We start from the raw sequence: 9,946 nt of genomic DNA, 5'->3' as shown, positions 1-9,946 counted from the left end.
GGGGCCTCATCCTGGCGGGCACAAGGAACCGCCCCTCCCGCTAGAAATGAGAACAACACGTTTATTTACCCTTTTATTTAACATCCTCCCACCCCGGTTCCCCCCATTCCCAGTGTCCGGCCAGACGGGCCCAGGCCCTCGCAGGGCACAGCAGGGAGCCGGTCCTTAAAAGCAAACTCTAAAAATAAATAAGCGTGGGACCCTGCAGTCCCGGGCGCCGACGTTCAGTGGCAGTCGTGGTCCAAGTCAGTTCACTAGCAGCGGCTCCTCCTCCGAAGCGTCCCTGGAGGAGGGGGCAGGAGGACGGAGGAGGCATTAGTTCCCTCTGGCACTCTCCTTTCCCTCATTGCCCAACACCCACCGACACCCTATGGCACCTGCCGCAGCAGCAGAGAAGGCTGCAGGCTGAACCGCTCCCACGGCGGAACTTGCCGGACGTAGGGCTGTCCTGACACTGTGAGATGTAGGCCTGGAGCTCACTCTTCTCTGCCCCAGTGCCTCCGGGGTGCTGGGGAGAGATGCCCAATAGCCCAGCATGAAAGTGGTGCCCAAGGCCCTGGAGGTCGGCCCTCCTCTCCAGACACCTGAGCCTCCTTGTTCTTCCTTGGGATTGCCAGGCAGGCTCCCACCTCTGGGCCTTTTTTTGCACTTGCCATATCTTTTTGCTGTTACTGCAGATGCCCCCATGGTTTGCTCCTGTAGGAAAGCCTTCCCTGACACCTGAACACACCCTGCATCTTTGTCAATTCAGTGCCTTCTGCGGCAGCCCCAACACCTAAAGCCTCTTTTCTGGCTACTGGATTCATGTTTGTAAATGAAATGGGTGCATCACACGTGTGTCCAAGTTCCAGAGCAAGGCCCATGGGGGCTCCCTGGGCTCAGGTAACAGAAATGTGTCTGGGACGGCTCTATCCATGCATAGGGGCCCCATCTGCCAGCAACTCAGGATGTGGCAGGGCCCCAGCAGGAGGCAATGTTCTGGCTGTGGGCCCAGACATCACCCATTCCAGCCTGGTGGAGACAGCGTCTCCTCTCCAAGCCCTTTCCAGCTACTGAGCGTTTGCTTTTGCTGATCCTTCCCCCAGAGCTCTCTCCCTTCAGCTCCCTTCTCTCCAACCTAAAACAGCACTGTCCAACAGAATTTCCTGAAGATAGAAATGTACGATGGCACTGTTTCTCTCTCTCCAAGTTGGGAGCCACTAACCACATTTGGCTTTTGGGCATTTGATTACGTGGAGGGTGTGAGTGAGGAAGTGAATTTTTAATTGTATTTCACTTTAATTCATGTTAAAATGTAAACACATGTCGCTAGAGGCTTGTATTAGACAGGGTGTTCCAGAAGCCTGAATTCCATCCCCAATACCAGTCTAAAACAGGGGATCCCTTTGTGACCTTCTACCCTTCACTCCTCTTGACCGCTGGTCACTGTCTACCCCCTGGCCTTGGACAGACTGTGTACACCTGATTATTCTAGACGCCCACTGCCCAGCAAACAGTGGTGCCCACACTAGGCCCTCAGACATATTTGCTAAATGAATATCTACCTGCCACTCCTTCAGCCCCCTCTGCTTCCTTTCTCTCTCCTCTAACCCCTGTAGACTGCAGGACTTTTCCGGTATCCAAACAGCCCCTGCAGAGGTCACCCACACGACAGAGGATTTATTAAGAGCACGCTTTCTGGAATCAGATGGTCCCAGATGGAAGCTAGCTCTACCACTTAGCTGAGGATGTTCAAGTTACTGAAACTCCGTGGCTTGGTTTCCCTTTTGGTAAAAACAGACACAGGATCCTGCCTGGCCAGGAGCCTTGCCCTGACAGTGCTAAGAACACGGCACTGTGGCTGCAACATTTCCAATCCCACCCAATCCTCTTCAATTCGCAGCTACTCTCTTTTTTGACCTTGCAGAATCTTTCACCTCCACACACTTTTCTCCTCACCCAGGATTTGGGAAACCAGCTCATGGCTGATCCCAAGGGATGCAAAGCTGGATCCAGGGCTTTGTGTGTTTGTGTGTGTTAGTCACACAGGAAACAGGCCGGGGGTGTGTGTGCATGTGTGTAAGGGGGAGGGGCTGACCTTGATGGTATCATAGGCGCCGGTGATGAGTGCGATGAAGAGACTCAGCACCATATAGATGAAGAGACTGATGAAGGAATAGAGGTAGAGCTGGGAGAAGAGCCAAACGAGGCTGCTGCGGCCTTGCTGTGCCTGCATGGCGGCGAACGTTACGAACATGTCATCCCCGTTGATGAGTGAGAACAGGCACTCGGACACCATGGACAGTGAGCGGAACTGCCGGCAGGGAGACAGGGTCATGTCACGGGGTGATGGCTCACAGGGAACAGCGGGATGGGGTTGGGTGGGGTTACCAGGGATCACAGGAGAGTACCAGCAGGCAGGATGGGGCCGTCTGGGCCACTGGATGGGGCCGTCTGGGTCACTGTGTCAATGGCACAGTCATAGGACTGATGATGAGGGGACCAGGTGGAATAATTTGGGGTCATCACATCAGTGCCAGGGGACACCAGGGGTAAAGGGCACAGTGAACAGAGCTGTTGGGAAGGTGCCAGGGGTCAAGGCTACTCTGTCTGTCATTATCATGTCCGTGACAGGGTTATAAGGGGTCAGAGAGCTTAGGGAGCAGGCTCAGGTTAGGGGCCCCAGGGAGGGCCATGACCTCAGAGGGGAGGCGAGGTCACAGGGTACCCAGAATCTTCCACTGTGAGTTGCAAGCACCTCCCCACCGCCGGCCAGCCCTTACCTTTACATGGTAAGGCCCCAACACAATCCAGCCACAGAAACAGTAGCCCAGGTAGATGACAGCCACGCAGCAGCAGAAGCGCATCACGCTGGGCAGGGCCACCCGCAGCGTGGCAATGAGGATCTGCAGTGGGGCGAGGAGGCAGCTGGGGGCTTGGCCACGACCCAGATCAACCGCAGGCCGGTAGGGGGTGTGGCCTCAGGAGTGGGTGGGAGCTTAGGAGGGGGGCCATGCCATGCCAAAGGGGATCAGTGAGTACCCATGGCCAGGTAGGTATGACAGGGGCAGGAAGGCCACATGGGGACTGGCTCACATGGCCCCTGCCCAGGTATCATGGCAGGTACATCTGGGGGTGGGGCTAGCATGGGGAAGAGGCTGCCAGAGGCCAGGAGCTGGGCTGGCAAATGCTGGGCATATGTTGGATTTATTTGAGGGGGGTGGGGGCGGGGGGATAGGGAGGACGGGGCAGCCTCCCAGAGAGCCGGCCTCACCCCAGCCAGGCCTGGCCCGAGCGCGTAAGGCTCACGTTGTACTTGTGGAAGAAGGTCAGGTAGCGGATGACGCCGACCCAGACGAGCAGCGTTGAGGTGCCCAGGAGGATGCTGCAGACGTCGTAGCTCGCCAGGTTCTGGGGGTGGGAGCAGCGTCAACCTGTCTGGCCCAGCCCAGGGGACAGTGGTGGCCAGCCCTGGGAATGAGGCGTTGTCTAGGGGAGCCAGGGTCCCAGAAGAGGACCACAGGGTCTGGGGGGGCAGGGGCTGGCAGGACCCACCTTGGCTTCAATGCCAATTTTCATGATGGTGCCTGAGATGGTGAGCACGTCGCTGGTGACCAGCAGAATGTACCAGCCGTTGATGAATTCCAGCCGTTCCCAAAGGCCGATTGCCCGTCCCCGCTGCCGCCACATGAACCCCACAAACTCCTGCAGAAGGCATGTGGGATGAGGGGCAGGTCCCAGGCATGGGATCCTCACTCCTGGCCCCCTGATCGTCATGGGGCCCGGCAAGGCCAGCCTGGGGCCCACCCAATGCCTGGGACCAGCCTCACATTCTGCAGCAGGAAGCCACGCAGCAGCGAGCGGGCACACAGCAGGAAGGACAGGCAACAGGTGAGAATCACGAACACGTCAAAGAGGAGCCGGAAACTGTTGTCTCCTGTAGGGAGGGGGCAGCCGGGGTTGGCAGAGCCTTGAGAGGTCAGGGTTGGGGTCCTGGCCAGGCTGGAGACCTGGAGGTCCTCAGGGGTTGGGTGTCTGAGGTTTGGGGACACCTCTCGGAAGGCCAGGGCTCCTCATCAGTGCTAGCCCTTGGCTCTGAGATCCAGGGGCAACTCTAGGAACAGCATGGACCCGATCAGTGCTCAGTCTGGGCCTGGGGGCTCACCGTGCCTGAAGACGCTGGGGTGCTTACACTCCTGGATGTGGGCCCGGGTCTCCAGGCTGATGGGGATACGCCCACTGTGCGCCTTATTGTCAAACGTGATCTGCAGAGCGAGGCCGGGCCGGGGGAGGAGACGTAAACCAGCAGCTCCTAGACTAGCATGAGGGACGGGGGGGATCCCAGCCCCAGCCTTCCCCATCACCCTCAGGTTGCCCTGGGCGAATGGCCTCAAGGAGGCCTCCAATCAGGAGCCCCATAGGCCCCCAGACCACTGGAGAGTCAGTCCTGCACCCCTCACCCCGGCAGCACTGCGGGGCTCACCAGAATGCTGAAGGTGTAGCAGTCGGGGATCTCGTTGTTGATGAGGCTTTGGAGGTTGATAGTCTTCAGCTGGAAGGAGATGGTGACGTTGATCAGCCTGAGGGGGAGAGACTCAGGTGAGCAGCCCTGCCAGCCCCTCCTAGCCCCACTGTGCCGGCACCCCTGCCGTGCGCTGACTCTGCAGTTCTGCAATTCGGGAAGCAGAAGAGGGGGGAAGCACTCACACAGCTGGTGTCAGCAATCAGCACGGCTGCCCTCTGTCATTGCCAGCCCGTGGGGAAGTGGCTGTCAGGGGTCTGGGGAAGTGGCTGTCAGGGGTCTGGGGAAGTGGCTGTCAGGGCTCCGGCAATCCCCACCTCCCCACGCATCCCACCTCCCTCCTGACCCTGACCCAGCCCTCCAGCAGCCCCCTGGAGCAGGCAGTACTTGTGGAACTTGAGTGTGAGGTTCCTGTAACTGGAGCTGCTGTCTGCAAGGAAGAGGTCATCAACGGGGGACACAGGAGGCTGCTCGGGAGGGTCCACGCGGATGCAGTCTGAGGACAGGGAGTCAGGGAAGGGCTTCAGGGTGCAAGGGAGATACAGGTGGGTCTCCCCAGAGTCCCCAAAAGCCCCTCTCTCCCTGCTTCACTTCCTGTTTTGTTCTTAAAATGTTTGCTGTTCAAAAAATATTCATTTGGTACAGAATTTATATTTTGACTACTGCATTTCCTACTATAACTTATGTAGATAGTTTGATTGAACACCATAAGCACTTGGAATCTCAGGTAGGACATGAGATTTTGTTGGTTTGTCCAGAGTGATGCCCCGGTGAATCCCAGAGTGATTTGATCAGTGGAAAAGTATTTGCAAAGCCCACTTTGGGGAATGGTGAGAAGGGGGAGAAATTTAACTTCCCCAAGTTGAATTCTTGATATTCTCACAAGCAGTGTGGGCAACCAAAGCTATAGGCTGAGCCCCCAGTCTTGGGGTTCGTTCATATGAAACTTAAACCCACAAAGGATAGGTCAAGTCTACTTAAAATTTAGGCCTAAGAGTCACCCCCAAGAGAGTCTCTTTTGTTGCTCAGATATGGCCTCTCTCTCTCTCTCCAGCCAACAGAACAAGCAATCTCACCACCCTACCCCATCTACGTGGGCCATGACTCCCAGGGGTGTGGACCTTCCTGGCAATGTGGGACAGAAATCCTAGAATGAGCTGAGACTCAGTATCAAGGGGTTGAGAAAACCTTTTCGACCAAAAGGGGGAAGAATGAAATGAGACAAAGTGTCAATGGCTAAAAGATTCTCAAACACAGTTGAGAGGTTATCCTGAAGGTTATTCTTACACATTAAGTAGATATCACCTTGTTATTCAAGATGTAATGGAGAGACTGGAGGGAACTGCCTGAAAATGTAGAGCTGTGTTCCAGTAGCCATGTTTCTTGAGGATGACTGAATAACAATATAGCTTTCACAGTGTGACTGTGTGATTGTGAAAACCTTGTGTCTGATGCTTCTTTTATCTACCTTGTCAACAAACGAGTAGAACATATGGAATAAAAATAAATAATAGGGGGAACAAATGCTAAAATAAATTTAGTTTGAAATGCTAAAAAAAAAAAAATGTTTGCTGTTTGTTCACTGCTGTGTCCCCAGCAGGGTACGAACTGGTCTGTCTTGTTCCCAAACCCTAGGGTCTGGCACTCAGTGGGCCGCCAAACATTTATTGTATTAAAAATATTGGAAAAACAATACCTAGTGCTTTCTCCATGTCAAGCGTTATGCTGAACATTTATGCCTAGCTTATTAATTATTGCAGCACGTTCCCCATCCCTGATGAGAGAGGGGCAGAGAAGGGATGGTAATTCCAGCAGCTGGGGCACCCAACAGCTAAGCCCTACCCACTCACCAGTGATAACCAGTGGGTCAATGTCAAAGGTGTCATTGGCCGGGTCCACGTGGCCACGGTGGTAGTACTGCTGGCAGAGGGCCAGCGCTGACCCATTGGCCCAGGGGCCGCCCCCGCCCCGCACATAGGCGTAGCGGCCCAGCGACACACTGGGGAGCAACAGGTACTGTGGGTGCAGAAGGGAGGCTCTGTTAGAACTGCCCACTGTCTGCCCCATGCCCACCTGCCTCTGCCCACCCCCACACCTGGTCCACGGCGTAGAAGATGGCCTGGTAGAGCTGCTCCCGGGTGTAGGCCGCGAAGGTATCATCTGCCCCGTCCGAGTAGCCTAGAAGGAAGAGGTGCCGGAAGGCAATGGTGTTCTCCTCCCGAAACGTCACTGCCAGCTGGTTGCTGAGGCCGAACAGGATGAGCTGACAGGAGAGGCAGAAGGGGTGAGTACTGGGGGATGCAAGGACCCACAGGTGCTCACACTCCCCCAGGGCATGAGTGGAGGAAGAGGAAAGAGAGGGCCCTAGGCACTTTCACTGAAGTAGAGGGGACCCCTTTGCATTTCTTGGAGTGATTATTTGATTAATATCCGGCCCTCCCTTTGTCCCCCAGCATAAGCTCCAGGAGGTCACGGACCATGTCTGCATGTCCCCAGAGCAGGGCACAAGGTGGGAACTCAAATATCTGAGGGCACTGCCTAATGCTTACAACAATCTACCAAGTGCCAGGCTCTGTGCTGAAGTCCCGTTATTGAGTCTCAGAGTCATTAGGCTGTGTTCTTTAGGGCACAGGCTGAGCCGGATTCTTCTGGGGGTCCCCAGAACCCTGGACAGGGCTGGCACAGGGGCCACCAACAATCCATTCAGCACCTAATCAGTTCTTTCTGGTAGTCAACCTGGCATTAAGACCTCCTAACTTCCAATCTCAGCATCCCACGATCAGCTACAGTGTGACTTTGGACAAGACCTTTAGTCTCTCTGGGCGTCAGCAGACACATGTATAAAACAGGGGTGACAGGCAATTATAAGGCTGAAAGGAGAGAGTGCAGCCTCCAACCCGAGGGCTTTGTGACTGATCGCAGATCCCACAGCTGCTATCTTATTGCTGCGAGGTCAGGAAGCAGCTCCTACTCAAAAAGCCTCCTTTGGGGAGAGCAGAGGGCAGAGGTGGCAATCCGCTGGGACCCCCACGAGACCGGGTCTTACCTGCACAGTGACCACCAGGATCTTTACCACCTGCAGCATCAGCTTGAAGGGTTTGCGGCCCTTGGCACGAAACTTGTCACAGGGACTCATGAAGAAGTACTTGAGGCGGCGGCGGAGGTCTTCCTCTTCTGACGGGGTTGGGGGGGCCGGGGAAGCCCCCACCTGGGTCCCATAGCTGGGGCTGGGGGTCAGGAGCCGCTCAGTCTCTGGGGAAATGGGAAACGGCAGTGGGGACCAGGCTCAGGCAGCCCTGCCTGTCAAAGAACAACTTCCCCTGCCTCTTTCCCCAACAAGAGAGGCACAATACAGCATGTTCTTGCCACGCCATGCCCCAAACAAGGAAGCACTTTGAGGGGTCCAAGAAGAAAAAATGAAACAGGAACTCTGTAACGTTTTTTTTTTTTTTTTTGGTACACACATAAGTACTGCGCAGAGATTAACAGTAGGGGTTGGGGAATCCAGACAGCCTAAACTGATCCCTGACCCAGCTACCCCCTAGCCTGGGCCAAACCTCGCTCAGCCTTAGTGCCAGTATCTGTCATATGGATCACCAAGCATGTCTCCCACAGCAGCTGAGAATTTGATGCTTGCAGAGAATTCACTACAGAGCTGGTAGGTAGTGAAAATGTTAGAACATTTGATCACCATTTCCATTGCTTCCATTAGCTTCTCACAGGGCACTTATGGGGTTTATTCCACTTGCAAACTCCAGCATGAACACAGGACTCTGCCTGGATTCTGTATCTTCTTCTTTTTGCTGGACAGACTCCCCAAGAACTACCTTCCTACTCTTCAAGGCCTGGCCTGTCTGGCTGACACTTTCACAAGCCACAGGCCTGGAGAAAGGGTGACTGACAGTAGCAATAAAAATAATTATGCATTTGCTGAGGATTCACTGTTTACCAGCAGATGCTATGATAGCCCTGCCCTTATGTTATTTTATCACTGTTTTCAAGGGCTCCTGGAAATCACACACCCCTGGCACCAAATCTGCCACCTTCCAGTCGAGTGATCCTGGGCACGTTCTAAGTCTCAGGCTCCTTATCTGAAAAGTGGAAATAAAAAAGTTTACCCCTGGCACTGAGACTCTGAACTGATTTGAGAATTATTAAGGGCTAGGGAGCAGGGAAAAGCCTCAGTAAATCTTCAGCAAACAGGAAATGCTCTGATCACTGCTTATTTCCTGCCATCCTGACAAACCTAAGAGGAAGGTCCAACATTTCAGCAGCTCAGAATTGTCCCTGACACTCCCCCCCCAACCACACTGGAGAACCCTGCTGTGAGGATAAATGTGTACACTGTCAGAACCTGTCACGCAGGGAGGGCCCGACACCTGTCCCTTTCCTTTCGCAGTTGCATGCTGTTGTGGTGGTTGTTTACCAGAGGTCTGAGGGGAAGTCAGAAAGCAGGCCCTGCCCCCCTGGCTAAGATCACAGGGAACCCTCCCCAGAGCCTTCCAGCTAGAACACCTGAAAATAATAAACTAATTCAAGTAGGGGAAACCAACCAAGGGACCTTCCTCCAGGCTCCCCCATGACAGGTGGAGGCTGGGTACCCACCACCTGAGTTTGGGAAGGCTGTGCTTCTGTGGGTTTGGACAGCAGAGTTCTTAGTTAGTAGCTTGGGTTCAAGGTGGCACTCCACACCAACCCCCCCACCCCTCTCCAGTCCCCTGCCTCGGTCCTACTACGCCTGGGTTTAGGAAAGCTGAGCATTTGCCTCCTGGGTTCAGAAAAGGGAAGGGTCTTGGAGTCCCAGGCCCGGGGACGCAGAAGCTGGCACCCACTACTTGAGCACAGGGAAAACTGAGCAATCAAAACCCAGATACCGAACGGAAATCCTGACAACCTCGCTGCCCCAAGTCGGAGAAGCCCGCAGGGAAGCCAAGAGGCCCACCACCCTCGAGGTCGAAGAAGCTGGTGCCGGCCCGCCCTCTGCCCGGGTTCTAGGAGCTCCGGGGAAGGTGAACAGCCAGCACTGGAGTTCAGGAAGGGAAACCCAAGTCCGAGAAGCTGGCCGCCCGCCCGCCGCCCGCGTTCAGGGGCCCGCCGCCCGCGTTCGGGAGCCCGCGGCGCCGTCCACTCCCTCACCTGAGCCGCGCCGGCCCACGGGGGCTGCCATGCCGGGCCGGGGAACGCGGGACGCCGGCGGGCGCGGCGGGGCAGCTAGGTCCGAGCGCCCGCCGCTGTCACTTGCGGCCTCGCCACCTCGCGGCGCGGCTTCAAACCCACCCGAGTCAGCTGACCCATGCCCCGCGGTCACGTGACCGTGGTGGCTCTTTTTTGTTTTGTTTTCCCGTCCCGGACCATGGAGCCACGTGACAGAACTCGGTTCCACCCCCTGCGCCACGAAAACGCCGACAGCAACAGCACGCATGCGCACTCTAGCCGGCGGCTTGA

The 9,946-nt window shown here is 55.6% G+C and overlaps 1 protein-coding gene across 1 annotated transcript; it reads right to left on the bottom strand.

The window, feature by feature from the left end:
• Window positions 1-60: 60 nt before the first annotated feature.
• MCOLN1 (mucolipin TRP cation channel 1) lies at window positions 61-9,808 on the bottom strand. Its single transcript, XM_077121484.1, has 14 exons — window positions 9,638-9,808; window positions 7,548-7,753; window positions 6,597-6,764; window positions 6,352-6,517; window positions 4,889-4,997; window positions 4,463-4,559; window positions 4,145-4,244; window positions 3,810-3,916; window positions 3,535-3,684; window positions 3,289-3,390; window positions 2,763-2,885; window positions 2,078-2,293; window positions 378-508; window positions 61-283 (listed from the first exon to the last, which is right to left on the bottom strand). The coding sequence occupies exons 1-14, from the start codon at window positions 9,666-9,668 to the stop codon at window positions 247-249; spliced, it is 1,743 nt and encodes a 580-aa protein (XP_076977599.1). The 5' UTR covers window positions 9,669-9,808; the 3' UTR covers window positions 61-246.
• Between the last annotated feature and the right edge of the window lie 138 nt (window positions 9,809-9,946).

This window comes from Tamandua tetradactyla, chromosome 11 (assembly GCF_023851605.1).
Source record: "Tamandua tetradactyla isolate mTamTet1 chromosome 11, mTamTet1.pri, whole genome shotgun sequence".
NCBI lineage: Eukaryota > Metazoa > Chordata > Mammalia > Pilosa > Myrmecophagidae > Tamandua > Tamandua tetradactyla.
The sequence above is the reverse complement of the archived record's forward strand: the minus strand, read 5'-3'. Positions and strand labels throughout refer to the sequence as shown.

Excerpts from the sequence above, each read along its gene's own strand:
- MCOLN1 (XM_077121484.1), bottom strand. The coding sequence starts at position 9,668 with ATGGCAGCCCCCGTGGGCCGGCGCGGCTCAG. Across the intron at positions 2,886-3,288 it reads CCTTCTTCCACAAGTACAAC|ATCCTCATTGCCACGCTGCG; the intron begins GTGAGCCTTACG and ends GCCCCACTGCAG. Across the intron at positions 284-377 it reads CTTCTCTGCTGCTGCGGCAG|GGACGCTTCGGAGGAGGAGC; the intron begins GTGCCATAGGGT and ends CCCCTCCTCCAG.